General features: G+C 39.1%; 1 protein-coding gene across 1 annotated transcript in view; it reads right to left on the minus strand.

Annotated features, from left to right (window-relative positions):
• Nucleotides 1-20417, minus strand: part of Efhb (EF-hand domain family member B) — a 71256-nt gene that overhangs the window by 46421 nt on the left and 4418 nt on the right. The window contains exons 2-4 of the mRNA XM_059281589.1: nt 15410-15472; nt 14249-14392; nt 11817-11997 (exon numbers count right to left, since the gene is read on the minus strand). Coding sequence (XP_059137572.1) covers nt 11817-11997; nt 14249-14392; nt 15410-15472 — 388 coding nt within the window. The remainder of the gene's footprint in view (nt 1-11816; nt 11998-14248; nt 14393-15409; nt 15473-20417) is intronic.

Genomic DNA, 20417 nt, shown 5'->3' on the forward strand with positions numbered 1-20417 from the left:
TGGGAGGGAGAAATTGAAGAATGAAAAGAGAAGGAGGAGGACAATAGGAGCTGCCACCTAGCCATACAGCTAGCCATAGAGTAAGAGTGAAAGTAAGATTTACAGAAGTAAGAAAAAGAAAAAGCCCAGAGGCAAAAGGTAGATGGGATAACTTAAGAAAAGCTGGTAAGAAACAAATCAAGCTAAGGCCGGGCATTCATAAGTAATAATAAGGCTCCATGTGTGATTTATTTGGGAGCTGGATGGCAGGCCCCCCAAAAGAGCAAAAACAACCAACAACAATATCCTTCAAGTGTTCTGACAGAAATGTTGCCGGTATACAGTGTGCTCATATTTCAGGATCAAAATGATTAGCATGAGAACCCTGGGGGTGCAAGGCATGGTAGACCACATCTTTAATCTCAGCAGTACAGAGGCAGATGTATTTCTAAAAGTTCGAGGTCAGTTTGTTCTACATAATAAGCACCAGACCAGGCAAGGCTACATAGTAAACAAGACCCTGTCTCAAAAAAATAAAATGTATAAACAAAGCAAAACAAACATATAGAAAACCCTTGGAACATTTCTCACAATGGAATGGTTCCAATGGAAGTAATAATGGGCCTGTTTTGCTTTCAGGGATTCAATGAAGCAAATAGAAACAGTACTTCTTTTGATGTGTGAATCATTATAGCCATTGATACACATTTTGAAGCAGTGGTTTTAGAGTTTTGTTTGCTTCTTTGAAAAAAAAAAAGGTCTCATGTATAGCCCAGGCTAGCCTCTACCTTGCTATGTAGGTGAAGATGACCTTGAATTCCTCGTCCTCCTGCATCAACCTCCTAAGTGCAAGGATTATAAGTGTCTACCATCATACCCAGATGAGTATTAGAGAGTACTTTCCTTATTTAAAAAATGTAAACTAATCCTAGATAATAGTTACTATGTAATTTCTATAGTTCTGTCTCTATCATCATCATTATCATCATTGTGTGCATGCATGCATGTGCATGATGAGGGTGGCACTTTACATGGGTTCCAATGCTCTATCCCAAGTTTCCAGACTTGCACAAGTGCTTTACTTTCTGAGCCATCTCACTGGCCCATATGATTTTGAAAGTTTATATAAATAGGATTTTTGTTTCTGTTGTTTTGAGACAGGGTCAGTAATTTGTGATCCCCTGTCTATACTTCCTGAGTGCTGGGATTACAGGTATGTACCATCCCACATGGTTTGTGTGGTACTGGAGACCACCCAGGGCTTCTTCATGTTAGGCAGGTATTCTACCAACTGAGCAGTGTCCCTAGCCTATAAGTTGTGGTGGTATTTTACTTGTACTGAAATGTGATTTTAATTGTATGTTAATAAATAAAGTTGCCTGGGGGTCAGAGTTATAGAGCCATAGCAAGTGCGTGGCGGTGGTGGCGCACGCCTTTAAGGACCTGGAGGGCGGTACATACAGGCAATGACAAGGCAGTCACGTGTTTAGTTTACAACCAATGAGAAGGCAGAACATCTAGACTATTTAAAGACATACACACAGGAAGTAGGCCTCTTTTTCGGAGAGCTCTCTTGGCTGAAGCAGGATAGCTGAAGCAGGAAGGGTAAGGCTCTTAGTTCTGACCTCTTGGCTTTCTTCTCTGAATCGGCTCTGTGTTTCTTATTTAATAAGACGGTTGGTTACATCTACATTTGGCGCCCAACGTGACAAGAATCCATTAAAACCACTTAACTTGGCTTGGCGGCAGGTCTGGGTTCCCGCCAGGGCGGCCAGCAGGTCTGGTTTCCCGCCAGGGCGGCCGGCTCCCTAGCCCAGGCCCAGGTCGGCTTGGCCTCAGGCCGGACTAACCTTGAGCTACTTGCTTAAAGCCAGTGCTACAAACAACTCAGGCCTGCCCTGCCGAACAGGGCCCCTGCCTGTAAAACCAACGCACGTGGTTGGAGCTTAAGGTAGCCAAAGCCAAGGCTTGACTAGGCTCAAGCGGGAACACGTGGCTGGATTCAAGCTCTTAGGCAGAACCTGTGGCTACTCTCTCTCTCTCTCTCTGGACTCACACCTCGGACACTAGGTGGCTGTTTGAAATTCCCTCAGATTGGTACTGTTCTACAAGGACTTGGTAAGTCACTTAACATATCAGATATTTTAAAGGAAACTATTTAAAAGAAAAATTTTTTTTTCCACATTAAAAAAAAAATGGGTTTTCTGTGTACATTGGAAGAAAATTGGGCTTTGTTTGCAATTTTAGACAGTCTGACAATGGAACAGCTATATGAGAAGATTAATGTTGATCAAATTATGCATTTTATTTCTATGTTTATCCTCATTTTACTATTTAAAAAGATAGTCAATTTAAGTGCCAGGATGACAGCTTTAGAAAAACCTATTAAACCTGTAAAAACTCAGACAGAAGAAACTAACAGTGAAGCTGCTTCAAGATTGGATCATAGGGTTACAGAAAGAAAGCCTGTTTTCACACAGTCACCCTTAGTTTGTCCAGTAACCGTACAGCAGTCGCCTGATCAAATGACTACACAAAATATTTGGGCTCCGATTGAAATGATAGATTTACGAAGGTTTAAGGAGGCAATAGTATCTTATGGTATGCATTCCCCATATGTAAAGCAAATGTTAAACTCTTGGTCAACATATAATAGGATTGTACCACAGGACTGGCGGGAGCTGGCACAAGCTGTTCTTGAACCCAGTCAAAGGCTTCAGTGGCTAACTTGGTTCAAGGACGAAGCTAAAAACATAGAAAAGCAGTGGAGGGATAAAGGAATACAAGTCTGCCAGGATCAGCTTATTGGAGAAGGTCAATATGCTTCAGCACAAACACAATGTTTATATGATGTCCAAACCCTAATTTTATGTCGAACAGCAGCCTTGAATGCATGGGACAGAGTTGAGGAACCAGGAAAAAAAAAAACTGAGTCATTTACAAAGGTTGTACAAGGCCCAAAAGAATCTTTCACAGATTTTTTACAAAGACTGGCTTCAGCAGTAAAGATAATGGTCCCGGATTCAGAAGCTAGTAAGATAATAATTGAATCTTTGGCCTTTGAGAATGCGAATGCAGCATGCAAAACAATAATCAGGCCGTTAAAGGCAAGATCTGCACCTTTGGAAGATTGGATTAGAGATACAGTTAATGTTGAAGCTCATGAGCATGATGATACGTGGGTAGGAGAAGCAATTTCAAAAGGTTTGAGGAATGTTAGATGTTTTGGATGTGGAAAGCAAGGACATTTGAAAAGGGACTGTAAACAGGTCATTCCTAGAAACAATGTTTCTTCAAGGAACAATGGCAACAGAATGCCCCTTCCTTCTGGAGTATGCAGAAGGTGTGGTAAGGGAAAACACTGGACCAACGAATGTAGATCAACAAGGGACAGACAGGGTAATCCTTTGCCTCAGTCTTCGGGAAACTCCCAGAGGGGCCTCATGCAGGCCCCAATAGCAAATCCAGTTCAAACCTTTCCTGCAGTCGTAGAGGAAACCCCTACCCAGAGCAATTAAATAACCAAATGCCTATTGGAATGAGTCATGCTGGTCAGGATGATGAAACAGAGAGAATAGAAAATTCAGGAGAAAACATAAAGAAAATTTTTTGGCAAACTTCTATTAATGAACAAAGACCAAAATTATTGATAAAAATAAACGGTGTTTTGTTGTCTGGTCTGGTAGACACAGGTGCGGACATTACCATAATTGCACCAGAATTTTGGCATCCAACTTGGCCTCTTCAGGAGGTAAACGTTCAACTGTTAGGAATTGGGACATTGTCTCAGGTGAAACAGAGTGCAAGATGGCTCGAGTGTATAGGTCCAGAAGGACAGAGAGGAAAATTGAAACCATATGTAGCTAACATAGCTATGAACTTGTGGGGTCGAGACTTGTTGCAACAATGGAATACTCAGATTAACATCCTTCCAATCTCAGAAACAAATCATAAATTAGCACATGTTTCTGAGAGAAATATTAGAAGGCATTATTCTGAGTGGTCACCAGCCATCCATATTATACAAGAACAGGGCACAACAACTGATGATCTTCCAAAGACACCAACAGCTCTACCTTTAAAATGGTTAACAGACAAGCCTGTATGGGTCCAGCAATGGCCTTTAACAACAGAGAAACTCCAGGCTTTAGAAGAGCTGGTAGAAGAACAGTTAAATGCTCAGCATATTGAGGGATCAACCAGCCCTTGGAATTCTCCTGTATTTGTTATTAAAAAGAAATCTGGTAAATGGAGAATGGTAACAGACCTTAGAGCAATTAACAAAGTAATTCAGCCAATGGGCTCTCTACAATCTGGAATTCCTCTGCCTACTCTGTTACCAAAAGGATGGCCTCTCATAGTTATTGATTTAAAAGACTGTTTCTTTTCAATACCGTTACAAGAAAAAGACAAAGATTTGCTTTCACAGTGCCTACTTATAATAATTCTCAACCGGTTAAAAGATTTCAATGGAGGGTCCTCCCACAGGGAATGTTGAATAGCCCAACTCTGTGCCAATATTTTGTACAACAGCCATTGGAAGTGATACATAAAATATTTCCTAAATCTATAATTTATCATTATATGGATGATATTTTACTAGCTGACTCAAATGCAGATACTTTAGAAAGAATGTTTGAAGACGTAAAGAAAATTTTGCCTTGCTGGGGATTACAAATTGCTCCTGAAAAGATACAAAGAGGAGATTCTATTAATTATTTAGGATATAAAATAGAGCTACAAAAAATTAGACCCCAAAAGGTGCAAATTAGGAGAGATAGACTACAGACTCTTAATGACTTTCAAAGATTATTTGGAAATATTTCTCATCTACGAACTATTGTTGGGGTAAAAAATGATGAACTGCATAATTTGTTCAAAACCTTAGAAGGTGACAAGGACCTAAATAGTCCAAGAGAGTTATCACCTGAAGCTGAGAAAGAATTGGCCTTGGTAGAAAAGAAAGTACATGAAGGGCACATGGATCGTATTGATCCAAAGCTGGATTGCATTTTGGTTATTTTACCTTCTAGGCATTCTCCTACAGGAATATTAATGCAGAGGGAAGATATTATATTGGAATGGATATTTTTACCAAATAAACCAAATAAAAAATTAAAAACTTATGTGGAAAAAATCTCTGACTTGATTTGGAAAGGAAAATTGAGACTTCGTCAATTAGCAGGAATAGACCCAGCAGAAATTGTCGTACCTTTAACTAAGGAGGACATTGAAAAATTATGGACAGAAAGTGAACCTTGGCAAAGAGCTTGCAGTAATTTTTTGGGAGAAATTAACAGCAAATATCCCAAAAGCGATAGAATTGATCTTATAAAGAGAGCTGATTGGATCTTGCCTCGAATTGTACGGGTAAAGCCCATATCTGTAGTTCGTACATTTTATACAGATGCCAACAAACAAGGAAAGGCAGGTTACAAATCAGAAAATTTAATTAAAGGGGTTCAAAGTCCTTATAATTCAGTTCAAAAATCAGAATTATATGCTATTCTGTTGGTATTAATGGATTTTTCAGAACCTCTCAACATAGTAACTGACTCTCAGTATGCTGAAAGAGTAGTATTACATATTGAGACTGCAGAATTTATCCCTGATGCTTCAGAATTAACTTCATTATTTATTCAATTACAAGATACAATCAGGAAAAGGAGTCATCCTTTATATATAACTCACATTCGATCCCATACTGGTCTGCCAGGCCCTCTAGCACAAGGCAATGATGAGATTGATAAGTTATTAATAGGAAATGTGCTGGAGGCCTCAGAATGTCATAAAAAAACATCATGTCAATAGTAAAGGTTTAAAAAAGGATTTTTCCATAACCTGGCAACAAGCCAAAGAAATAGTAAAGAAATGTCCTACTTGTTCCTTCTACAATCAAACGCCATTACCAGCAGGATGTAACCCAAAGGGTACTCAGAGGAATGAAATCTGGCAGATGGACGTGTTTCACTTTGCAGAATTTGGAAAACTGAAATATGTACACCACACTATCGATACTTATTCAGGATTTCAGTGGGCAACTGCTTTGAGTTCTGAAAAAGCTGATTCTGTAATCACTCATTTGCTAGAAGTTATGGCCATCATGGGTATACCTGCACAAATCAAAACTGACAATGCTCCATCATATGTCTCTGTTAAAATGAAACAGTTTTTTGCTTATTACAATATAAAGCATATTACAGGCATATCACATAACCTACAGGTCAAGCAGTTATAGAAAGATCAAACAGAACTCTAAAAGATATGCTAAATAAACAGAAAGGGGCAACAAAAACCCCCAGAAATAGACTGCATAATGCTCTATTAACTTTGAATTTTCTTAATGCCAATGAGAAAGGAACAACAGCTGCAGAGAGACGTTGGATAATAGAAAAAAACTACAGAATTAAATCAGCCTATATATTTTAAGGATGTGCTGACCTCAGAATGGAAACCAGGGTATGTGTTACATTGGGGACGAGGTTTTGCTTTTGTTTCTACAGGAGAAGATAAGTTGTGGGTACCATCAAAATTGATAAAGGTTCGATTTGAACAAGAGAAACCTCTTAATTAGAGGAGGTGATAGCTCATCAACCAACATGAACATCCAATTTAAACTAACTTATACCAGTAACACATGTCTTTTCATTTAATCAGATAATAACTTGCCAAAAAGGAACATTCCCAAAATTAGTCTTGGGGAAAGGTTTTTGTTCTTGTCTTTTAGGAGAATGAAGGTTAAGGAATCTGAAGAACACTGGACAAATAAGACAACTGAAGAAAAGGGACAAATCATCTATCCCAGGAAGCAGAGTGAAATGGCGTATGGGTATATATTATCTAAAAAATTTTATGTCTTCCTAAATGTTTGTTTCTGCTTTTCTCTAAAGATTTAACACTATTGGTCTTCTAATAGTCCCAGTCCAATTAAAATTTAAAGCTGACTTTGGAGTTGAAGAATGGCTCTCTCCTTCTTTAAACTCAAGCATGTTGTTAAAAGGAAAATGCAAACTCCCTGTATCATGCCAGAATAAAAGAGCCATCTTCTGCTATGAGACAGGAGAAAAGCCAAATTAATTAAGGGACTATTCTATTATTAATCTCAACTCTTTGATTCTATTCTGATTCTTTAAACTTTTCTTAAAGTATAAATTTTATATCAAAACTTACAAGATTAATATATATATATATATATATACATTTTAAACTTTGCTAAGATATGAATGGTCATATAGAGTACTGATTAATTCTAAAAAAAAGGCTTCAATTAGCTGCATATATATGTCTTTGTGTTCGAGTCTCTTATCAGTTTTCTGCAGGAATTCACGGCCAGGCCTAACATCAACTGAAGTCTCCAGGAAGAAGTTGGGGCCCTACAACAACAACAATTCCACGTGGACAATAATAACATCACTAAGCTGACAAACATCATCTACAGATCAGCTTTGAACTACAAGGTGCTCAGAGCAATTTTGAGATGACTAGCTGAGATGATCCAGTCTCAAAGACTACTTGAATAAGGACTTGAGATAAACCCTGAACTTTGGCATTATACACAGAATGGATAATGAAGGATATAGTTACCTTTCCTAGAATTTGACAATTAACCTAAAATTTTTCTTTCAGGATAAAGATAACTTCGCCCATACCCAGCAGGAAGCAATTTTAAGAATACGACGCCCACATTCCCAAAGAGGTGGTGTGGGGTGGGTGGTTTTTTGGTCTTTTTAATGGGTTTTGGGTCTGGGATAATTTTCATTGTTTAGGGGGGTTGGTTACAAGTTGTTGTCAAGGGTTAGGAAAAAGACTAAGCAGATTAGATTTAAGGTTCTTATTTTTAAAAAAAAGAGAGAGAGAAAGAAAGAAGAAGAAAAAGACAATTACTAGTTTTAAATACTTTACATTGGATTGGATTGTTTTATATTGTATACAAATTATATATATTGAAATTGATATTGTTAGAAAATGCTATATGTATATTTCTAATTGTACTTATATCGTTCATTTAACAATGCAATTTTCTGATCCTTGAATGTTATTATTACCATTAGGATATAAAGAAATGATAGTTAGTAGTTAGACATTACAATAGAACTTGTAGTCATATTAGATATGTTTTAAAAATTGAGCAGATATATTTTAGATAGGTCATCTTCAAACCCTTCAGAGATCTACAGAATATGGCATTTAAAATGTTTTAATAACTTAGAAAATTTTTCTTTTTTGTTATGACTATGAGACATGTCGGCTCCTGGCAGTACCAATCTACTTCAGAGAAAATATGGGCATTGAAGAAACTGCGTATGGAGTTAGCTTTCATTGTGGCAAAAGTTAGCCACTGGACAACAAAGTATCCTCGAATCAACTGATGACAAAATGGACAGACAGGACATGAAACAAAGGACTACTGATTCTTGCCTAAACAAGCGTGGTTATGGCTTTATCAAAAGGCATCTTCTGAGGCCAGGACAATATGGCACCATCCCTGACGTGGCCTTCACAACTCGGAAAAGGTACAGTGCCCTTTTCTTCGAAGGCAGCTGAACAGGCAGTGGGCCGATGGCTTCTGATGTGCTATGGAACAGCAGCTGAAACAGTTATTCTTGAAGAGTAACTAAGCTCACGCCTCTCAATAGTAGACTGGCATTTGATAGAGAGATGTGGAGAAGAACGGGATGCTGAGATGAAGCCATATGTACACAGCCAAGAAGAATGGAGAGCTGAACTAAAAAAACCATCAACATTTTCCAGAATTTAAAATCCTGAATCATGACATGACATTAGTGGAATTCAGGTGTTTCTGGTGCATGGACTGCTCTCACTCAATGTGAGGTTGAACTGTTGACCTTGTGTACATCCTACTTCACAAATGAGTCTGTCAGATATGCTAAACCTATATAGGCTGAAGATGATGCCCCAGCATTGCGGAGAAACCTCAGGTGACTGTCCAGGCAGTTGGCTGTTTCTGTCAACTCACAAATTTTTTGGAAGTTGCTTGCATGCACTTTCTGTTTTTATTTTTGTTAGCTAATATTATTTCCTTCTTGGGTCTCTGAGGGAGTTGAAGATTAGTTAGTTATAGTTGAAGGTTAGTTAGTTGAAGATTAATTAGGATAGAAAGTGAATTAGATACATTTTGGACTTAACAAAATAGGATAATGAAATTATCATCTCTGAATTAGTCAAATACAAATGGACTAGACATTGTTTAGACATTTATTATTTGTATATATTGTATATAGTTATTGTACTTTTGTATATAGTTTTTCTTTTGTTAGTTATAACCTTTTTCTTTTTTTTTCCTTTTTATTAAAATAGAAAAGGGGAAATGTGGTGGTATTTTACTTGTACTGAAATGTGATTTTAATTGTATGTTAATAAATAAAGTTGCCTGGGGGTCAGAGTTATAGAGCCATAGCAAGTGCGTGGCGGTGGTGGCGCACGCCTTTAAGGACCTGGAGGGCGGTACATACAGGCAATGACAAGGCAGTCACGTGTTTAGTTTACAACCAATGAGAAGGCAGAACATCTAGACTATTTAAAGACATACACACAGGAAGTAGGCCTCTTTTTCGGAGAGCTCTCTTGGCTGAAGCAGGATAGCTGAAGCAGGAAGGGTAAGGCTCTTAGTTCTGACCTCTTGGCTTTCTTCTCTGAATCGGCTCTGTGTTTCTTATTTAATAAGACGGTTGGTTACATCTACAATAAGTAGGATTTTTCACTCTTACTTTTCCTAGTCTGCTTTCTATTGCTGTGATAAAGACCATAACCAAAAGCAACTTGGGGAGGAAAGGGTTTGTTTATTTTATATATTCCAGGTCATAGTTCATCACTGAAAGATGTCAAGGCAGGAACTCAAGCAGGGTGGGAACCTAGAAACAGGAAATGAAGCAAAAATCATAGATGAATGCTGGGTTTTGTCTGTTCTTTATGACTCATTTAGCTTGTTTTTTTATTTATTACTTTTTAATTGTGTGTATTTGCATGTCTGTGTGTGGATATATGCACATGAGTGCAGGTGTCCTACAAGGCCAGAGGCATCAGATGCCCTGGAGCTGGAGTTACAAGTGTGAACCACTCAATGTGGGTCCTGGGAACCCAACTCAGGTCCTCTGGAAGATCAGTACACACTCCTAATCACTGAGCCATCTCTCCAGCCCCTCAGCTTGCCTTTTTATGCAATTCAGAACCACCTCCCTAGGGGTGGCATCACCCTTAATGGACTTGGCTCTCCCATATCAATTATGAATCAAGAAAATACCTCCATATTGCTTGCAGGACAATATGGAGGTATTTTCTCAACTGAGATTCCCTCTTCTCAGTGACTCTAGATTGTGCCAAGATAAGAAAAATTAACCAGCATACTACTAAAAAGAAAAAGATACTTTATCTTTTCAATAGTACATTTTTAAGCAGAACAAACATATTTACTAAAGGAAAAATGAGAAAGAACTTTCACAGTTCAAATTTTAGTAGATTTTAACTCTACAGCTGAGATAATAAGATACCACAGCAGACTGTTGAATTCTAAGAATAATTTCTTTTCAGAGCAAATACTACTACCTAAAAGAAAAATAATCTAATGGGTTTTTTAGTTTAATGAGACCCAGCCACATGATAGGGTCTTTAAAAAATAGCCTATTGAAAAAAAAAAGAAAGAAGGAAAGAAAAAGTGAGGCTGTCGAGTGGCTCAGGTAAAATCACTTCTACTCAACTTGAGTTTGATCCCCAGAGCCATGTAAGGTGAAAGGAGAGAGCTGGCTCCACAAAGATGTCCTCTAACCTCCTTGAGAACTATGACACACATGCCCCACTCATCCACCAAGTAATAAATGAAAATAAATTATAAAAAGAAGAAGGCTGTGACCAATTCCATTATTTAAAAAAAAAAAATTGTATGTGTTGAGCAATGAGGTGTGGTGTCCTGTGTCTGTAAACCAGCACTTTGGAAGTTGAAAGTAGAGGTTTGCCATTGAGTTTGATGCTAACCTGGCCTTCTGTCTCTCAAACACAATGAGTTTGAAGCCAGCTTGGGTTAATGAACAAGAGCCTATCTCAAAAAGGGGGTGGAGAGTTCTATTCCATCTCAAAATCAAGTGTGAAAGTTGAAATTACACTCTGCCCCATTAGTTTAATATGTAGGTATGCAAGGACCTGAGCTTAATCCCCAGTAACTAAGAAAAACACACAACAGCACAAATAGATATTCAGGAAAGCTCTGAGTTGATCCTGATGCCAGTTTCTCTGAGTCTCTCCTGTCACTATATTATATCTGCTATACTTAACTGTCTCTCCATTGCAAAGCCTGAATTCTTATTGTCTTGGCTGTCACATAGAAACCCTATAAGGATTTGGGTTCATAAAATAACCTAAAAAGAAAGAAAAAATGACAGAAAGGCAGAAAGGAAGGGTGGGAATGAGGAAGAGAGGGAATGAGGAAGAAAGGGAAGAAAGGAGAGAGATCTTGCTGTGATACCATCTTTTTACTTTTACATGGAGAACTTCAAGAGTCATTGTGTGTCTTTTTCTGAGTACTGTGTCAAGATAAAGATTAACTAGAAAAAAAATTAGAGGTTTAAATAAAAGCAGAAAACCAAAAGCTAAAAATGTAAAAATGGGGCTGTAGTTAGGGGCAGAGAGGATGTGATGTCCACCGTAAATAGGGATAGCTAGTGACGAAAGAATGGTCTAACCAGAAAACAGCATATTTCAAGATGATGAGCATCTTTCATTCTTAAAAATTCTTCATACCATCAACAAAAATATACCAGTGACATATGTGATCCAGTTTCATATGACATATTTTCCCACCTCCTCCTACCCCTTAGTTTCAATACCTCTGATAACTGGTGTCCCAAATGTTGTGTTGATTACATCCAGTCCTTTAGGCAATCCTGGTGTTTGATCATGAGATTTTCCCAATGGTGCCCGTTGATTGCTAAAATATATAGATTCTTTTTTGTCTTTAATTTTCTGTTGAAATGTGGTAATGGGCTGTGGGTTTACCAATGTGCTCACCTAAAGAAATTATAGAATGTAAAGTATCAAAACAAGTATATGTAAGAAAATGAAAATCCTAATGAGAAGAAAATATGATTAAAACGTTATTTCCCCATCATCATTGGCTTGCTCACCTTCCTATGAACTGACAGAGTCAGTAATAAAAAATTTAACATACCAGATCCAGAACTTTCAGCTAGGACTATAATCCCAGCTCTTGGGGGAACTGAAGCACCAGGATACCAAGATCCAGGATGAAAAGGACTACAGAGAGAGTGCAAGGCCAGATGGAGATATGATTCAGTATTAGACTGCTCATAGGGCTGTAAGTTCAAGCCCTAGAGCCAGAAAAAAAAAATCAAAACTAAAAAAAAAGAAAAAGACAGAGAAACAGCTCAGCAACAGAGCACTTGCCTAACAAGACATAAAATAAAAAGTAAATAAATAAAAACCTTTCAAAGTAGTACTTATGCAAGGAGTTCCCAAGTTATTGACTCAAACACTCGAAAACAGCAGGCAGGACAAGCATAGGACACAAACCATTTCCAAACATTCTCTCAAACATATGTATCCCAGATTGGGCTTGATGACACAGTACTGTTATCCCAGCACTTGAGTAGTAAAGACAGGAAGATTGAGGCCAGCCTGGACTACAGAATAAAAAATGCAAAGAACAAAAGATAAAAACAATAGCAAGCACGGTAGCACATGCCTTTAGTCCCAGCACTTGGGAGACAGAGGCAGGCGGATCTGAGTTCAAGGCTAGCCTGGTCTACAAAGTGAGTTCCAGGACAGTCAGGGCTACACAGAGAAACCCTCTCTCAAAACAAAACAAACAAACAAAAAGATAGAAAAAGATAGAAAGAAACAGGGAGACAAGAAGAGAAAGAAGAGAGAGATGCTGGGCACAGTACATTGTCTCAAAAACAAACAAAAAAGGACCTGAGAGATGCATTCACAGGTAAAGGTTTTGCGGGATTTTTTGTACACTGTGTGAAGCTATATTGCTATGACTAGTTTAATAAAGAGCTGAATGGCCAATAGCTAGGCAAGAGGGGTGGGACTTCTAGGCAGAGAGAGGAAGTAGGGTGAAGAGAGGAGATGCCAATGAGATGGGGGGTGGTGCGCAGGAGGGATATGATCAGACATAAATAATGAAAGAAAGGTAAAAAGCCACATGGCAAAACATAGATTAATATAAATGTGTTAATTTAAGTTATAAGAGGTAATGGGACAAGCCTAAGCTAAGGCCTAGCTTTCATAATTAATAATGTCTCCCTGTCATTGTTTGTGGGCTGGTGGTCCCAACAAGAAAGTATATTACATAAAGTTACTTTCCACAAAAGCCTGCAAATTTAAGTTTGATCCCCAGAACCCATGTAAAAGTGGAAGGAGAGAATCAATTCTAGTTGTCCTCTAGGTCCCTACATGCATGCCCACACACATACAACACATACAGAGACACACACATAATTATTAATTAACTAATTTTTTAGGACTAAGAAAACGGCTCAGCAGGTAAGGGAGCTTGTTGCCAAGAGTGATGATCTGAGTTTATTCCCCAGAAATTACTTGATGGAAAGAAAGAACTGACTCCCCCAAGTTCTTCTCATCTGACCTCTACACACGTACTCCACACATGCTGTAACATGTACACACACACACACACACACACACACACAGAGGAAAAGATTTTTAAACAAACAAACAAAAAACAGACTTATCAGTGATCAATTAGAGGGTTGATGATTGGACTCACTGTAAGTAGTGTTTACCCAGCTCAGATAAGACCTTGAGTTCCAGTTTTAGCCCCATCAAAAAAGTTAAATAAAGGGCAGATAACAGATATAGAAAGAAAGATAGGAAGGCAGATAACTAAACAGACGACAATTATAGCCAAGCACCCAGTATCAAATACTGACCCCGCGTCCACTCAAGATCTATATATACTCTCTGTTGTGCCTGTAGGAAAGAGCATCCAATCCTGGTCTCTTAATGGCTAACAAAGTGTGACGACATTTCTCTTTACTGGGAAAATGGGGAACAGCGAAGTCTGCTGTTTGAACCCTACTTCCTTCACACATTCTTAGTTCCTGCTGCTTGAAAACTCAATTCATTGCCCAAGACTAGTGTTTTTAGAGGACAGAATGAGGAAAGAAAATGTACACAGGAGTTATGAATTTCACTTATACCTTTATTTGTGCAACTTTCTAACTTGGTAAATTAATAATGCAATGTAAATTAATAAGAAAGAAAAAGAAAGGTTTACCGGTATTGAAATTTTAGATCTTATTCCATGTGTCAAATAAGGTGCAATTTGGGGATCGTTTGCTCTGCCATAAAATACTCTTTCTGCTCCAGGAGGTGGATACCTGAAGTTGAAATACTTTTTTGCCTCTGGGGGAGTAATAAGCTGGAAAAAGTGAGACAAGGAAACAAGACCATAAAGCACAAATTTTAAAATATCAATTCACCTTCTCTAAGCAGTGCTGGCTATCTGAGTAAAGAAGGAATTTCATCTCCAAATGAAGACATGTCCCCTAAAATCTGTTTACTGGTGAAAATAAAATAAGTATTATAGTTTGAGGGGCTGAAGAGATGGCTCATTCATGAAAAGCATTTCTGTTCTTACAGAGAACCCAGATTCAGTTCCAGCATCCACACAGTGGCTCAAAACTCTGTAATTCCAATTCCAGGGGATCTGGCAATCTATTCTGACCTCTGTAAGCACCAGGCATGCATATGGCACACAGTCATAAATTCAGGCAAAGCACTCATACACATAAAATAAAAATCAACTTTAAAACATTTTTTAAGATTATAATTTAGGAGGCTAGAAATGGATGAGTGGATCTGTTCTCAGTACCCACATCAGGTAGCACATACAGAGCTCCAAATGATTTAATAACCTTTTCTGGCCTCCATGGACACCTGCACACATATGGCATATATTCACACAGATGTGTGTGTGTGTGTGTGTGTGTGTGTGTGTGTGTGTGTGTGTGTGAATGTGTGTGTGTGTGTGTGAGAGAGAGAGAGAGAGAGAGAGAGAGAGAGAGAGAGAGAGAGAGGGAGGGAGGGAGGGAGGGAGGGAGGGAGGGAGGGAGAGAGAGAGAGAGAGAGAGAGAGAGAGAGACAGAGAGAGAGAGAGAGAGAGAGAGAGAGAGAGAGAGATCAGGAAACATCCAGGCTACAACCCATCCCATTATTCCTACTGAAACACATTTAATTCCAGAGTTTTTTGGTGAACTATAGGAAATGTAAACTTTAATTTTCATTTTCTTGGACAAATCAATCGACATCTTTAAAATATAGTAAGAGTTCAAAATTGACCACACTGAATCTGTGCACCCATTCACGGGAAAGCTGAGAATTCAGTCTCCTACAGCTCTTATTCAAGATACAAATGGAAATGCTAGGAAGTGCTTACCCTGGGAAGCTTTTCACTCAAACAGCTTGCAACTCTGTATCCAACTGGCTTAACTTTTCCTGCCTTAGAGGGAGAAAACATTCATCATTTCACTGTGAAAAAAGCATTTTAAAAGAATGGACTTTACTTCAAACTTGGTCTGTGCCTTAAATGCTACAACGAGTATTTTTTAAACTACAATAAAATAAATGGACAAATAAATAATAAACAAAAGGCAGAAAATCATCCAGTAATTCTGGAAATGTTCTGAGGTATTTACTTGCCTCCAACACGGTGTTTTTCTGCTTTGTTCGGGTCTAGAACTAGCTTTGTAGTACAGTGTGACCTTGAATTCCTAATCCTTACCTACATCCCTGGTGCTGGGATTATAGGTGTTTATCATGTCAATAAAGCTTTTTGTCTGTTTTTTGACAGAGGGTTTCTCTCAAATTTATGGCAATTCTCAAGCCTCAACCTCCTTGGGGCTGGGATTAGTCATTACCATGCTCAGTCACAAACAATCCTAACATTTTTCACTGGTTAATTATTTCACGTCCAAATATGTGAGTGTATCTGTGTGTTTCCAATACAAATTTGTTTTTTTAAGATACAGATCTTATATAGCCAAGGCTGGCCTCTAACTCAACAATTCCCCTGCCTCAGCCTCTAGAGTTGCACAAACTCTCACGTAAGCCCAGAAAACACATTTTTGATATGTGAAGGCATGTTATCTGTAGCCCAGTCCCTAGAGGAAATAATCCAAGTCTTATTTGGCTTTGCCCACTTGTTTGTAACTTGGGTCTTATCTATCCTTCCTTTGCTCATAGCAAAGCTTTTAAAAATGAACTCCCAGAAATACAACACATATATCACTCTCCTTTATCTATTTCAAAGTGGCTAATATTTTGCAATGTGCACATTGCTCTTTTAAAAATTGAAAGAATTGGGAACTCAGCATGGTGGTTCATTCCTATATTCCCAGCACTTGAGAGTCTGGGCATCCCCAAGAATTCAAGGCCAAAACAAAAAGAACAAGGGCTAAAAATATAGCTCAGTTGGTAGAATACTAGTCTAACATGCATGAAGTCCCAGGTTTGACCACCAGCACTGTATAAACCAGGCATGCTGGGACACACCTGCACTCTCAGGACTTTTGAGGTAAAGGCAGGAGGATTAGATATGTATGCTCATCACCAACTGCATAAAGACTGAGACTAGCCTGGGATATAGGAGACCCTGTCTTTAAAAAATTAAAATATCCTCTAAGAATAAAAATAAATCACCTAAAATATTCAATGGATTATTTTGAGCAAAGGGTAATGAAAATCAATAGACACACGAGTCCTCTTCCCTACTCTTGCTCTACTTAAAAGTAGGATGTTGACTTGCTCTTATGAAGTGTCCCCAAACTCAGCAAGAACAAGTCTCAGCACCTGAGGACAGTCCATGGAAATGATCCTGCATAAACAGACTTCTGGTTTCATTCTGTTGCTGTGTTAAAAAACACTGACCAAAAGCAATGTAGGGAAGGAGAGTGTTTATTTGGCTTACACTTCCAGGTAACAATCTATCAAGGGAAGTTGGGGCAGAAACCCAAGCAGACCTGCCTGTTAATTTACACACTACTACCTCTGACCAAGGAACTCCCAGGCAAGACAGTACAGTACAAACCATGGAGGAATGCTGCTTGCTGGCCCACTAGCTCATGCTTAGCTTTCTTGTGCAGACCAAGACCATCTGCCCAAGGAATGGAGCAGCCCACAGTGGGCAGGGGCCCTCCTCCATCAATTAGCAATCAAGACAGCCCCTCTACAGGCCTAACTACAGGTACTATAGATCAATCTAATCTGGGCAACGCTTCAACAGAGTCTCTCTTCTAGGGCAACTCTAAGCCAGTGTTTCTCTTATATTTTTGGTTGTGAGCCTAGCCTTTAACGGCTGAGCCATCTCTCCAGCCCGCCAGTGTTTCTCAATCTGTGGGTCGCAACCCCTTTGGGGGTTGAACAACCCTCTCATGGGGTGGCATATCAGATAGTCTGCATATCACATTATGATTCATAATAGTAGCAAAATTACAGTTATGAAGTAACAATGAAATAATTTTATGGTTGAGGGTTACCACAACATGAGGAACCATATTAAAGGATCAAAGCATTAGGAAGGTTAAGAACCACTGCTTTAGGCTATGCCAACTTAACAGGTAAAGTGCACAGAGTCTACCAAAATATCCTGTGTCTTGCATTATTTCTTCTGAAATATTTCCTAGTTGCGTCTCCATAATCTATCATTCCTTGAAGACTAGTCTCCTCTCTCTCTCTCTCTCTCTCTCTCTCTCTCTCTCTCTCTCTCTCTCTCTCTCTCTCTGTGTGTGTGTGTGTGTGTGTGTGTGTGTGTGTGTCTCCTTCCTGACTGCCCCCTCCATCCTCTTCCCCCATCTCCTTCTCTTACCTCTCTATTGACCAAGCTGGTCTGAATTTACTGTCCTCTTACCTCAGGTTCCTGGGTAGCTGGGATTCACAGGTATGAGCCACTGTGGCCAGCTTCTCAACCTCTCTTTTGTTAAACTAAAAAGTCTCTGAGTCTAACTATCCATTTGAGGCTCACTTATTTTCTATGAACCTCTGTGCCTATAAGTGATGTGCCACTTTTCTGGTTAATCTTTCTTCTAATAATTGAATTCATATTTCTGCAATTCATAAACCAAAAATAGCAGTGTAAAAGCTTGCCTTTGCAATAATTCAATGAAAACCATCTTGTAGGGGTTCCATCCCATACCAAATAAAACAGTTCTGTATTATATAGTGAAATTTTTATTAGCTAAATGAAAAAAAAAACTATTTTTTAATGTTCAAACAACAACTATGTAGAAGGGCATTTGGTGGAAGAGTCACAGGAAAGTGCAGACTTCATCTTTCTGTTGGTCCGTTTAAACACTGCTGATCACTGTTCGTCCTCCAGCCAGGCTACCCTGAATTTGTGGCAATCCTCCTGCTTCAGCCTAATGAAAGCTGAGATTACAGGCCTAAGCCACCCCACCCAACTAGTGACTGTTTCCTTGACCTTCTCTTTGCTGTCCTTTTAAAGAAGCTAAGGCAGAAAGCTTGCCAATTTGAAGTCAGCACTGGCTACAGAGAGAGGGAGGAAGGCAGGGTGGGAGAGGGAGAGAGATGGTCAGAGATAGTGTGCCATGCATGCATGATGGCTCACAACTATAACCTTGTCAATTTAGAAAGCTGAAGCAAAAGCAACGCTGTGAGTTCCAGACAAGCCTGAGATGCTATATAATGAGTTCCAGGCTAGCCTGCACTTCAGTGTAAGATGAGACTCTGCTTCAAAATATAATCATGTATATACATGTATGTATATGTATGTATATACACATATATACAATGTTGTAAAAAAAAAAGGATGTGCGATGATGGCACACACCTTTAATCCCAGCACTAGGGAGGCAGGTGGATCTCTGTGAGTTCAAGTCCAGCCTGATCTACAAAGTGAGTTCCAGGATAGCCAGGGTTGTTACACAGAGAAACCCTATCTCAAAAAAACAAAACAAAACAAAAAGGTGGGGGCAGAAAAAAAGGAAGGAAGGAAGGGTAAGTGGGTGGAGGAAAAAGTGGAAGGTGGCAGAAGCAGATATTTTAGAACTACTCACTTTGGAAGATGTCTTTGTTTTTATTGCTTTGATGATACACCATGACCAAAAAGCAAGTGTGGGAGGAAAGGGGTTTATTTCAGCTTACACTTTCATATCATTGTTTCATCATTGAAGAAAGTCAGGACAAGAACTCAAACATGACAGGAACCAGGAGTCAAGACTGATAGAGGCCATGGAGGAGTGCTGCTTACTGGCTTGCCCCCTGGCTTACTTAGCCTACTTTTTTAAGAATCCAAGACCATCAGCCTAGGTATACCACCACCCACAATGGGCTAGGCCCTCCCTGGTCAATCACTAATTAAGAAAAATGCCCTACAGCTGGATCTTAGAGAGGCATTTTCTTAGTTGTGTTTTGAGATAATTATTGTTTCAAGTTGACATAAGACTAGCCAGCACAGAAGCCAAGGGCTAGAATACATATTTGTTTGAGGCCAGATCAGAAGCCACAAACAGAACCAATCCAGAAAGAACAGGCACACAGAGAGGAGAAGCAGTGGCTGGGGAAGCCCAATGACAGACAGAAAGCAGAGTGGGTCGAAACAAAAGTGCAAACTAAGCCCTAAGGGGAGCAAAAGTCCACTGCACCCAGACAAAACTCTGAAGGATCCCTATGAGTTTGTTAGCAGAATTTTGTCTTCAAATCTCAGCATATGAGCTCTACTCAGAATGCCTAAGGACCACTAAAGCAAGAGATTTGCTGTAACTTCCAGACCAGCCTATAATCCTAGTACTCCTGAGACTGAAGCAGGAGGATTAGGAGCTTAAGATTATCCTGGACTATATGAGACCCTGTCTGAAAAATAAATAACCAACAACAAAAATCATCTCTTCGCCAGTTGGTGATAGTGCATACCTTTAATCCCAGCACTCAGGAGTCAGAGGCAAGTGAATGTCTGAGTTCAAGGCCAGCCTGGTTCAGGACGGCCAGGGCTATGCAGATAAATGCTGTCTTGAAGAAAAAAAAAAAAGTCATTTCTTCATTGAACAATTTTAGCCCTGCCTAACTCTGAGGATGCTGGCTCAAGAAGATGGAAAGGTTCGAGGCCAGCCTGAAATACATAGATTTTGTCTCGAAACAAGAAAGTCTTCTCTTCTTCAGGGTGTAGCAAGTTTGAGGACAGCGTGGGCTGCATTACACAACACTGTGTCTCAAACAACAAAACAAAGATAAAGCAAGAACAGTTTGGCTATCCTGTGGCTTACTTACAGTGGCTTACCGTATCCAAAGTGACTATTGGGTGGTGAGGAAAAGCAGTCCTACAGCTAGAATGCAGAGCTGCTTGCAGGCTAAGCAGGCAGTCCTCTGAATTAGAGATTGACACCTTCCCCTGTTTTTTTGTTTGTTTGTTTGTTTTTTGTTTTTTTGTTTGG

The sequence above is a fragment of the Peromyscus eremicus genome, chromosome 16_21 (assembly GCF_949786415.1).
Source record: "Peromyscus eremicus chromosome 16_21, PerEre_H2_v1, whole genome shotgun sequence".
In the NCBI taxonomy this organism is placed as follows: domain Eukaryota; kingdom Metazoa; phylum Chordata; class Mammalia; order Rodentia; family Cricetidae; genus Peromyscus; species Peromyscus eremicus.